At 37.7% G+C, this 12,674-nt stretch overlaps 1 protein-coding gene across 3 annotated transcripts in view; it reads left to right on the top strand.

Annotated features, from left to right (window-relative positions):
- Positions 1-12,674, top strand: part of thrab (thyroid hormone receptor alpha b) — a 123,825-nt gene that overhangs the window by 107,671 nt on the left and 3,480 nt on the right. For 2 of the 3 annotated variants that reach the window (XM_042767565.1, XM_042767566.1), the window contains exons 4-8: positions 5,612-5,673; positions 7,603-7,703; positions 8,207-8,354; positions 9,020-9,225; positions 11,734-11,880. In XM_042767565.1, coding sequence (XP_042623499.1) covers positions 5,612-5,673; positions 7,603-7,703; positions 8,207-8,354; positions 9,020-9,225; positions 11,734-11,880 — 664 coding nt within the window. Of the gene's footprint in view, positions 1-1,069; positions 2,108-5,611; positions 5,674-7,602; positions 7,704-8,206; positions 8,355-9,019; positions 9,226-11,733; positions 11,881-12,674 lie in introns of those variants that run through there. The other variant, XM_042767567.1, reaches the window with a different exon arrangement.

Genomic DNA, 12,674 nt, shown 5'->3' with positions numbered 1-12,674 from the left:
AACTTTCAAAGCAGTGGCCTCTACTTCCATTTCTACAAGCGTTTTATAGTTTTTACAAATATTAGATCTTTTTTGTTCTAACATTACAAACTTTATGAATATAACCTCAAGAAACCTAACATAAAGCTCTGAAAGTGCATTTAATGACCCCTTTAATAGTAAATCTCAGTTACTTTGTGCATCTCTATCACCAGTGTTTTCACACGCTTTGTTCTACATCTACATTACCTGATGTACCAACATACAAACTTCATAACACTAACCCTGCAGCTTTCATTTACTGAGAGATTAAAGAAGTACAGTGCAGCACTAATACAAGCATGGACATATATTAGAGGAACAGCTTTAGACAACAGCGCCACCATCCCTCCAGCTCAAGTCACGTGCGCTTCAGGCTTGCAGACTGTTTGTCTCATCTACCCTCTCACGCAGACATGCCAGTGCCCCCCAGACAAACACATAAAAAGTGAGAATGCACATTTACATACATTTAGCGGCATCCCTTCAGCTTCTTTTCTTCTCTGCTCTTTGCGAGCGTGCACGTGGCTTTTGTTCTGACATTAGCTGGGAGCTGCCAGATCACATTTAGACAGCGTCTAAAATAAGCTCTCGTAAAGCTGGCAGAGAGAAGAGAGACAGTGAGGGAGAGAGAGGGAAACGGCAAACATACAATGAGGGATTTAGAAGGAAGGAAATGCAAGGTGGAGTGACTCCAAAACTTTCTTTGCATAAGACTTCTCTTGCGGCTTGACAGATCCGAAGACTCTCAGCTTCCTGCCACTCAAATCACAACGCTACTGATTCTTAAAATGCAAAGCCTTGATTTCAGCACTTCATTTTCTGGGAATAATTAATTCATTCCCCCCTACAAATTGGATTTACCTAGCATGTCTTTGACATATTTCTTCAAAGTGTCTCTACAAACACATGTACAAACACAAAAAGTGTCAGTCATTATTATTATTATTATTATTATTATTATTATTATTATTATTATTCAGAATTGCAAACTTTTTTCAGCAGTGGATCAAAGGTGACAGTAAAAAGTTTTATAACTTTCTATTCATCAAAAAATCTTGAAAAGTATCAGTGTATTAAGCAGAACAACAACACTGATGACAATGAAAAATGTTTCTTGAACACCAAATCAACATTGTAGAAGAAAGATGTGACGCTGAAGACTGGAGAATTGGCTGTTAAAATGTGTATTCACAAGAATAAATTACATTTTAAAATATATTCAAATAGAAAACAGGTCTTTTAACTTGTAAAACTGTTTCATAATTTTACATCTGTATTTTCATAACATAAATACAGCCTAGATAAAAAAAAAAAAAAAAAAATCGGTCCCCAAAATGTTGAACAATAGCGTACTGCTGTGCATCTAAATTCAGGGTGGAGTTTTGAGCACACAAACTTTCTTTTCACTTCTCCAGTGTTGGGTATTGTAGTGTGATGTTTTGTTTAGTTTTTTTCCCCCGAAACTCCCTCCATCATTGTAGTTATTTATATTATTCCCCTGAGTTAACCCACTGTCAGTGCTTGTGCTGTGTTTGCCTTGTCGTAGAGGATGAATGAAAATATAAATATGCCACAGAGGTACAAAAAATGTTAAGTATAAAGTAAAAAAAAAAAGGTAAAAATAACTGGAGGTGACAGAACCGGTTGGCATGTTTATGGGTGCTGGCATGTATCAGGCTCCATCTCTCCTGCTTTATCACACCGCTTGCCCAATCTCACCGTCTCTCGCTCTTAACCCCGGATTACCGCCCGCGAGCGGGATCACAACACCCAATCACAGACCATGGAAGGGATTACGAGCGAGAGAGACAATCTTTCATGAGGGATTCTTAGAAAAATTCGTAAAGAACAGTCAGGGGAAATTCAGAGTTAGAGAGACAGCAGGCAGAGGGAAAAAAGAGAGGGAGGGTTGCCAAATGACAGAGAGAGAGAAAGAGAGCACTTATGCAAGAGAGGCATCAAAGAGAATTCAGTCAGACTGTTTATACGGCTCACTCCGTTGATGCGGTGAAGAGTTATAATCCTGAAGAACAGCTGAGAGTTTCATCTTCATCATGCACATCCTCCAATCCCACTGCATTATCAGGTGAGACACTTCTCCTACCTGTATCGCTCTGCAAGCCTAGCCATGCTGCTCGATCATGGAAGGAATTTGAAAGATGTGATATCCAAACCTGGGAAATTTATAGACATTTCTATAAAATTATTAAAAATATATTATAATATTAATATTTATTTTATTAAATATTATTTATTATAATTTCTATAAAATTATAAAAAAATTATTAAAATTATAAAATTTCTATAATGAACGCATTTTTCCAGTTTTGCTAAGATCTAAAGTATTTCATCAAATAGAAGTCGCTTTGTGTCCAAGTGTAATCTCTAAATATATTGTATTTATTATATTGGTAATATTATTAATATTATGTGTTAGTAGTAATTTGTTGTTGTTGTTGTTTTTTAAAGTACGAGTGAAAGGAAAAATCATGAAAAAGCCATGGTAATCCATTGGTATAAAGTGCGGAAAACCCGGAACAGATCTTTTCCTGGTCAGTTAATCGAATTAAAACTTCTCAGGTTCCTTTCTGCAGAGAAGGTTGCGCTAACTTCTTTTTTAGGATCTTCTGTGATGCATCAGTCGACTGATTTTGTTTCTGACCAAATGTGCAGGTTTCTAATACTTCGGAATCATTTATGCTGCTGCATCTGCACTCTCAGAAAAAAAAGATACAAAGGCTGTCACTGGGGCGGTAACTTTTCAAAAGGTCCACCTTTGTGCCTAAAGGGTCCATATTGGTATCTAGGTGTATATATTAATATACCTAAAGTGTACATATTCATATCAAAAGGTGTACCTTTTGAAAAGTTACCACCGCAGTGACAGCTTTTGTATCTTTTCTTTCTGATAGTGTGAGAATTTAATGAGAAACTGTTTCATCGGTATCATCAGCTCAGACAGATTCTGAGCTGGTTGTTTGATGCTTTGTGTGCAAAACGATGGATGCTCATTCCCGGCTCGTATCACAGTATTACTGTGCAAACTGCAACCTGTCCTCTCAAATGTTATAACGGTTGTCCTCTGTCCCTTTAATGGGAAAGTTGTGTAGCCCTTCCATTTGGATCCGGAATAATTGATGTTTCTGCAGAGAGCAAGTACCAACTTAGCTATTTATTTATTTGATTTACCCCTCCCGTCCATTTCTGAGTAGGCAGAATCCTCTGAGGTTTCTTTTTATAGTGAGTGTCAGAGTGGAAAAAAGCCCTTGCTGCTTTATCTTTCTTTACGGCTCTGTCTGCCCATCTGCCTATCTTTCTATTGCACTGTATATCTGTTTATCTTATGACGGGATCTTTGCATATTGCTTTTGTCATGATGGAATTGATTAAATGAATCTTGTATTCAGTATTAATTAGGTGAGGTGTGTCAAAGTGTGAAATCTGGGATGCCTGTGTTTGATTTTTGTTTGTACGTTCGTGTTTTCTTTGTGACGAGCAGGTTCTCGTGAAGGCAGCAGATGATTGACAGTTGTATTGATAAAACCATCCGCGACAGAAAGTCAGAGTGATTGTGTCAAATACAACGCGGCTTTAGAGTGACATTTCCGTGAGCCTCAGAGAACGAGAGGGAAAAAAGTCTAGAGGCTTCTGTGTCCTGACTGAACCTCAGTCAGACATATTAAATGACATTCATAAATGACGTTCTACAGCTGCAGAATCAATACAGCAAATGACAAAAACAACGTGACGAGCAAAAGAACACAGTACCCAGTATTAGACTTTGAACCTTTTATAATTTTTTCCCCATGGCTTTGAACAAAGATGGCCTTCTTTGTGTTTATGTGTGTGACATCACAGTGGCTTGAGGGAGCACATCACATGAACCTTGTTTTCTGTTCTCTTGGTAATTTCCAGAAGATTCTATCAATTGAGAAAAGGGCAAACTCAAGACACTTACAAAAAGTACTATTGGGATTCTTAAAGTGCCTTAGAATTCCACGTAAATACCATAGTACATTCTAGTAGGCTAGCAAAGTGCCTTTTGGTGCTTAAATTCAATTTTTATGCCTTTAACAGACTTGCAGTGTTTTTTCCCCTAAAAATCCAGCTCATGATTTTGCATATATTCTAATTTGTATATTAGTATCATGTGGTGTTTGCTGAGGTCTAACAGCTCTGCCTTTAGAAATCAAACTCTTTTTGATGTATATTTAAAGAGGCTTGCATTAGCGTTAGCAGCAGCAAAGCCGTAGAAGGGCTGTTGAGAGACTAACACCAAATGCTAACAGATTTGCCTGCATTATTTGGACTCTTTGTTACATAACTCTGCTTTTTTTTACTCCCAGTGTAGAACTGAGCCACTCTAGCCCTTTAATCACAGCCAGCCTCGATGTACCTGGAGACTGTGGTGTTCACACGTATATGTTGCTGGAGGTTGTGGAGTGGCTGTATTGTTAAGCCATGATGTCCGGCTGTATAAGTCTGATCACTGTCTCATTGGTAGTTGCTGCATTGCATCATTGCTTATTTGCCCCGCTCAGCTTTGTTACATCAGCAACTCTCTCTGTCTCTCACGATTCCGGAAATCGCCAGCTCTCATTGATAATTAATGATGTTCAGTCATTTTAGTGCTGAAAGTCTGTGTCAATGTTCCTGCCTCTTCAGTCATAATGGGTGTTCCTACTGCTGGATGACCTGATGTTATTGGTGGGGTGCAAAACTTTACATAGTTTTTGAGAATCAAAATATTAGTGCTATATTAAAAAAAAAAAAAAAAAAAAAAATGTCATTTTAAAATAGGATCATAACAATGCATAATTTTTAGAAATTACTTCCAGACATTTTTTTAATTACTAAACACATCATCACTCTTAATGGTTTTTTTTTTTTTTTTTTTTTTTTTTTTTTTTATAATTTTGGGTAGTATTCAAAGACAGTAATCTGTGTTATTGTATGATTTTTAAACCTAATTTTATTATTTTATTTTTTTAATGACTAGTTGGACTACTTTTTAAAATATTCAAAAGCCCTTTAATTTTTTTAATAGTAAAATCATATTGAAAATGACTTCCTGACAGTTTATCGTGGTTAAATCATTGTTTTTAAATTGTTTGGTGTTTTTTTATTATTATTATTATTGTGATGATTTAAAAAAAAATAATGTCAGAGAAGAGTCTTTTTAAAGAAGAATTTATCTTAATAATTGCTATTATTGTGACAGCTTCCAGTTGCTAAATCACTGCTTTTGTTTTATATCTTGTGCTGTGGGCCTTTATCATTTTATTAGGTATTTTAAAATCAATTAGAACATCCTTTTGCAGGCAGGACATGATTGTGTCGGGAACACTCTGAAGGTTGCCTGTATTTGCAACCTTCTTTTTTGTGATCCTCATTTCCTCAAATCAAAATGACAGGGTTGTCATGTTGTTGGAGCACTTGGAGCTGAATGTGTGCTGGTTAAAAATATAAAGTGATACCACAGGGAATTGCAGCCATCGAATCAGCATAAAGCACACTTCCCGTGTACCATCTTTGTTGAACGTACTAATATCATCCTCTTTCTCTCTGTCTCGCTCCTCTTTTTTTCCAGGTGGCTCGATGGCCCGAAAAGGAAGAGAAAGAACAGTCAGTGTTCGGTGAAGAGCATGTCTGGTAAGATGTCTCACAGAAGACACGGATGCTCTTGCCTAGAGCTGCAGCAGAATGCTTACCCTCCTCTGTCCTCCCAGAATGCTTCACTGACTGCACATTTCTGAGAAACACACGAGAAACCCAGTAGGAGAGAATGGTTTTCAGTTGCCCCGTGTTCTTCCTCTAAACAACTCCAGCATCAGTTAGCTCAATAGACTTGTTGTTATGTGATGTTCTGGCGATACTCCTTCAGGATATCATAACTCACGTTCAAACAATCTCTCTCCCGCTAATGGGCTGTGTAAGATTGGCTTTGTATTAGTGTAAGGAGGGGCTTTTCAGTTGAGGAAGTTCAAAAAAGTGGTTTGATGTTCAGTGCATTTACTTAGGACACCCCATCTCTGCTCGGTTTAGATCCGTCAGGTTTCCAGTAGCCGCATTTTTATGCCTTTCCCTGCTGCTCTGTCTCATTCACCTCATTCCCACAGCAGCCAAATAAACTGGGTTAGTCCCAACATCGACACTTACCTTGTAGTTTTCCAAAGATGGTGCTGTCACATGCACTTGGGAACGAAAGATGCTAGAGCAGTGTGGTGTAAGATTTACTATTTCACGCTAACCTACACTGCTGTTTAGTGTTTCATTTTGTACAAACGAAACATTGTTAAAAAAGAATGACAGTTAAGTAGTTTAAAACAAGTCTAAAAAACTTATCCCAATAAAAATGCCATATTTACATAGCCTTTATTTTTATTTAGCCCTATATTTTAGTTTAAAGAATGGTGAAAGAAAAAAAAAAAAAAACATAAAAAATAAATAAATAAATTATACTGCTTTAATATTAAGATATGGATAGAATGGAAAACTAATCACACATTGGATTTTGTATTCTAAATTTATGCTAAGGGTTTTACTGAATAAAACACTTGTAGTGAGTTAAACCCTTAAAACCTACAAATATACAGTACATACCAGACCTAAAGTCAGTGAAATGGGTTTATTTATTTATTTATTATTTATTTATTTATTATTTTTCTTCTGTTTAAAAGTTTTGGAGTCAGTTTTATCCAGAAAGGATGCATTAAATTGACCAAAAATGGCAGTACAGACATTTATAAGGTTATGAAAGATTTCTGTTTCAAGTAAATACTGTTTTTGCACGATTTTCAAGATTGATGATAATGTTTCTTAAGTACCAAATCAATAGATTATAATAATTTCTGAATTAATAGAAAACCTTTTTTTTAATTGTAGTAATATTTCATAATATTACTCTGTTTGCTGTTTTTTTTTATCAAATAAATGTAGCTTTGGTGAGTATAAGGGTCTTCTTCAAAAACATTTTAAAAATCTTACTGACTTCAAACCTTTGAATGGTAGTGTAAATTTAGTAAAACATTGGGCAGTGGACTATTTCTCCTTTCTGTAAACCGTAGCATGTACCACAATCAATAATTTGTTTCTTATCTATGAAATGGCTTCACACATTTTCATGGAGGCAATTAAGTAGCTTAAGATGAGAGACCTGTCAGAAACACTGGAGGATCGTAATTACTGTCAAGTGACACTCTCAGGGTCACTCAGGGCACTTCAGGGCTTTCAACAATCAAGGTTAACAAGAATAGGTTTTAAATAGGTACTCAGGTCTGAATTTGAAATCATGTTTTTTTACATTTTCCAGTTTCTGCCTTAAAACTAACACAATTAGTTGAGTTAATATACACATATTTTAGGAAAAACAATCTAGAAATTACTAACAGCTTCTTTGCATTTTAAGCTAGGAAATTTTTTTTATATCTAGTATGTATTGTGGTGTTGATTTACTGATGTCTGTTCTTGTTTGTTGCTGTGAGTTAACATTAGTGTTGTGTGTGTGTGTGTGTGTGTGTGTGTGTGTGTGTGTGTGTGTGTGTGTGTGTGTGTGTGTGTGTGTGTGTGTGTGTGTGGTAGGGTACATCCCCAGCTATCTGGAGAAGGATGAGCCGTGTGTGGTGTGTGGAGACAAAGCTACTGGCTATCACTACCGCTGCATCACCTGCGAGGGCTGTAAGGTAGGACATCTCTGCTATCACTTGTGCAAGTGACATCTTTTAACAGACATCTCAGACATACCCACACATATATTTGCAGGCTAGAATGTCACTTCAGGTCTGATCTGTTCAACAAAACATCCTATTATTCTCAAACCTGTCAAATCACAAGCCTAAAAACAGTGTCAACCATCTTATCCGCTGTCTGTCTTTATGTTCATGAAGGGCGTGAATTTTGAGTGACAACTGTGCTGTGAAAGTCTGTGACTTCTGCCTAAACAGGCTTATTTGAAGAGCTCTCAGAGCTTGCAAATTCCATCACTGCAATAAAAAACAAGATTTAATGACAAGACAAAAAATGTTCAAAGGATATTTAGATATTTTTACAGCAAAACAAGACAAAAGGGTTTTGCTGTCCACTTGCTTATGTGGGACAGGAAGCACAGTTTGTGACAGATGATCAATGGTCTGACTCCCTGCATCTGAACACACTCCTTATCCTCCTCACTCTCTCTGTCTCTCAGGGATTCTTCAGGCGCACCATCCAGAAGAACCTCCACCCCTCTTACTCCTGTAAGTACGATGGCTGCTGCATCATTGACAAGATCACCCGCAACCAGTGCCAGCTGTGCCGCTTTAAGAAATGCACCGCCGTGGGCATGGCCATGGATCGTGAGTAACATCGTGCACTCTCATGCAAATAGCATACAAAATCCTGAACATGCAAAACCGCACACAGACAAATGAAAACGCATGAGGGGACCTCAAGTCTCTCACTGTTCACTGATCATCAGCAGTTGTCTTATATCTCTAGAAGTTGTATGCTAACCTAAGTTAATATCATTTGTAATTACAAAATAATTCAAAACCTCACTTGGTTGACCTCACCGTACTGGATCACGAAATCAGCCCGGCTCCTTACATACACAAACGCATGCTGACAGCAATGGTACATTAATCTTATGCAAACTGAAGTCTCATTCTGGGGTTCCCCTTACATATGTCCATATGCCTCACATATGTACAGCACATGTTCAGCCCAGACCACATTTCTTCTTCCTCTGTCACTCCCTCTCTCTCCCTCCCTTCTATAATGTTTTATGGATGTCTCGTTTCTACTTTGATCCCTCCCCGATGCTCTTACTCATTCAGTCACTGCCATTCTGCACCGCAAAATCATTTTGTTTTTCAGAATTTGTCTTGTATTCCAGGAAAAATGTCTAAACATCTTTAAAATGAAATGGAAAAGCCACTTAGAGGACCATAAATAAAACTGAATAATGTGTTTTATGCACCACACGTGTGGAAGAATTAACCCGTTTTTCTCTTTGGTGTAGTGGTTCTAGACGACTCCAAGCGGGTTGCAAAGCGGCGCTTGATTGAGGAGAACCGTGAAAAGCGGAAGAAGGAGGAGATGGTCAAATCCCTGAAGAATCGGCCAGAACCCACCAGCTCAGAGTGGGAGCTGATCCGTATGGTGACAGAAGCTCACCGCCACACCAATGCACAGGGCTCTCACTGGAAACAGAAACGCAAGTTCCTGGTAAGCAAGCAACTGAAATAAAAAAGTCTGAAAATTACTATACTAAAGCGTATGAAAATGACAGAATCACATAACAATATTTATTAAGCACATAACATTTAAACAACATTTCTATATATACATATACATATATAGGTTGATAAAAGAAAAAACTTGTTTTATTCATTGTGTTTTATTTCTGTGTGTCTGCTCACTACATTTTATTTTCAGCTTAGTGCATCGCTATGGCCTTTTCTGTCAGTACAGATTAGCATTTGTTTGCACAGCTTGCTAATCAATGTAATGAGTGACAATACCAGTCTGCTCATATCAGTTGTGACCGGGCAACAGCGAGCGTTACAGCAACTGTTAGTGACGGGTACAACAGGAATGCAGTGTTGCCATGCAGGGCCTTTGTAAAAGTGCCTCTGTTTATGAAGAAGGAAGGAAAGAGAGCTTAGACAGTATTAATCGCTCATTTTCTCAGACAATATACCACCCACTGTGAATAGTGGCAGGATAAAGGAAAAGAAAATGGAATGAAAGAGTTTAGGAGACACGTAGACACACATGCTTTGGAGATCTGAAAGACTTGTTGATCTTAAAGAGAAATAAAATAATTCAATCTTTTGGAATTTTTCTCACAATCATATCTTTCCAAGCCTTTGTCTTTTTCTTCTGTGAATGACAAAAAATATATATATATATTTGTTTTTTAATGGGGACCAGTGTTGATTTGAAACATGTTTACTTTCATTGCAAGAACAAAATCAGTTCTTCAAAATATTCTTCGAAATAGATTACAAACATTCAAGCGAGCATACGCACAATATCCGAGCATGTCTTACTAGCAGAAGAGCTGATTTGGAAATTCTCTATCGTAGAACCGATGTTGGTTTTCTCAGCCCACCAAACACCCTTCATCTTCCCAGTGGTTACGAGCACCATCAAAGCCCTGACGCACACCAATCTAAACATTCGGCTTGCACTAGACCCTGTGACGATCAGCCACGGGGGACAGAGAAACCACTTCCCCAGCCAGCTGAGAACTCCTATAAAATGGCCCATAAAAAATTCAGCCTATATAACCTTTAATAGCAAGATATGCCTCCAATAACAGTGCAAGGCTGAGACCCTGAATGACCCCGATAAACTGCATTCTCTCTCTCCATGGGAACACTCACTCTGTCCTGTCAGTAGTCCAACTGGGCTGTCTTAAGATCTCTGGAGTGAGAAAGTGCAGTGCCAAGTTCTCAGCAGTGAGAAGGCCAGGGTGGACCAGCAGAGGGGATAGTTTGCACTGGGGTCTTACAGGCAAAGGCTGCTTTGGGACGTATCCAGCGCTACCCCCACCTACTGAAAGAAGAGACACACACACACTTTGGTTCATGCTCGTTAAAACTTACACACATACAACAGTTAAAACAGCCCTTTTCGTCTGCGTTCCACATTCTTACATAGTTCCACATTCTTAAACCCTGAACAGATTCCTTTGTGTTTTATTTACCTTCTAGACATCGCCTCTCTGTGTGCGGTCTGTGCTGTAATTTCTGCCCTGTATACTTTACATGAAGGCTTCCTATCAGCTTTAGTGCTAAAAAAAGGGTAATATTAATGAGCAGTCATTTGAACCGCTTGTCTGTCACAGATGAAGCATCCCGAATCTTTTGCTCTCGCAGCCTCACAATGAAACAGAATAGTGTTTCTGTGTAGGCCAGCACTACCATTTTTCTCTGAAGTCTTGTCTTGGTTTCAGTGTCTTTGTTTATTGTCTGTTTGCTTGTTCAGAAACAAAGAAATCAATGTGATTGCACAGTTTGAAGTCTTAGGGAGTGTCGAATTTATTAATATAATTTTAGTAATATATTTTGGGTTAGTACAATTATTAAATGTTTTTGAAAAGTATTTTATGCTGCATTTATATTTGAACAAAAATACAGTAAAAAAAAAATTCTGTAAATAATTAGATAACATAATATTTATATATAAAATATACTTTCATTGCTGTTAAACACTTTTTCTTTCACTTATTTAATTCCTGAGAATGTAAATGTCTTCACTTGTTATTCTTATTTCAGAGGTGTTGATTGCAGCAGAGACACACTGCAAATATGCAGTCCATGATTCATAGCCATGTCTCGCATTCAAAAAATATATATGCAGTTGCCAACATGTAATGCTATAATTGCAGCTCTGCCTCTTGAGTACTTATAATTACCTCTATTCTGACTCATGTTACATGCCTCTTACAGCATACATAGAATGTTGCTCCAGATGTCAGGGCTGCTTGGCTGTTTGTCCAGAGTTTTTACATGGCTGACCTCTAATCCACCCCGAGGATACTAAACGCTGTGGTTTTCCAAGGCTATCAGCCTACATAACTGCAAAGCCAGACCCCACACATGCATCTCGTTCGGTGTATCTGTACATCCATTCATATATTCTCCAATGGAATAAATTTGTTGCTTGTTACAAAAGCCAAAAGTGAAAGTCAGAGTTAACCCTCTGTGAATCTGTCTGTGTCTGCAGCCAGAGGACATTGGACAGTCTCCGGTGGCCCCCACATCAGACGGGGACAAAGTGGATTTGGAGGCCTTCAGCGAGTTTACCAAGATCATCACCCCAGCCATCACACGTGTTGTTGACTTTGCCAAAAAACTGCCCATGTTTTCGGAGGTGAGTGTACAATTAGGTTTTGTATTATTATTATTATTTTATTTTTTTCACTTTTTTTTACACCCAGTTTGAAGTGTTTATGTTCAGTAGTAATTAGCTTGTCCAATTAAGCCTTGAACTTAGAGTATGTTAGTGTCTGTCTGCCTAATTAGCTGAAAATATGCTGCTGTACTGCTCAAATTGTTGTAATGTTTTAATAATTGCCAAATTATTCAGCTGAAAACACTAACACATATTTCATAATTGTCCATGGGGGTGAGTTTGTATGTCTGTGCTATGTCTGTATCTTGTTAGGATGTATTGTACAGTTGTGGCTTTGGTGAATGTATGTGTGTAAATGTGTGTGTAATATTGCCACATTACATCAGTCATTGTGGCATTCTCTCCATATTTAGCATTCACCAACTCTCTTTTAACCACAAGTGTGAACATTCTTGCATAGTAGACTACACAGCACCCTTATGGCAATGGATTTATTATTGTCTACACCATAAATTTACCTTGTCATCCATTCCACACGTATCCACTACCTCTCGGGCTCTTTTCTAAGTTGAGCGCTATGCCTCCTGTATTTTCCAAATTTTGTACTACGCACCTAGACAGACTGTAATACAAAAATGAATACTGAACAATACTTGGCTTCTTGTTGCTATTGTAAATGATTTTATACATAAAGGTAAATAATATTTCAGTCTGATGCCATTTTACCTCCATTTCTTTTCTTTCCTCAGTTCCTTTGTGTTTGGGTCATTCTGAATTCTTTGCCAGTATATGATTAAGGCTGTCAATGCTAA

Source organism: Cyprinus carpio, chromosome A12 (assembly GCF_018340385.1).
Source record: "Cyprinus carpio isolate SPL01 chromosome A12, ASM1834038v1, whole genome shotgun sequence".
NCBI lineage: Eukaryota > Metazoa > Chordata > Actinopteri > Cypriniformes > Cyprinidae > Cyprinus > Cyprinus carpio.
Note: the sequence above shows the minus strand (reverse complement) of the source record. Positions and strands in the feature narration are given on the sequence as shown.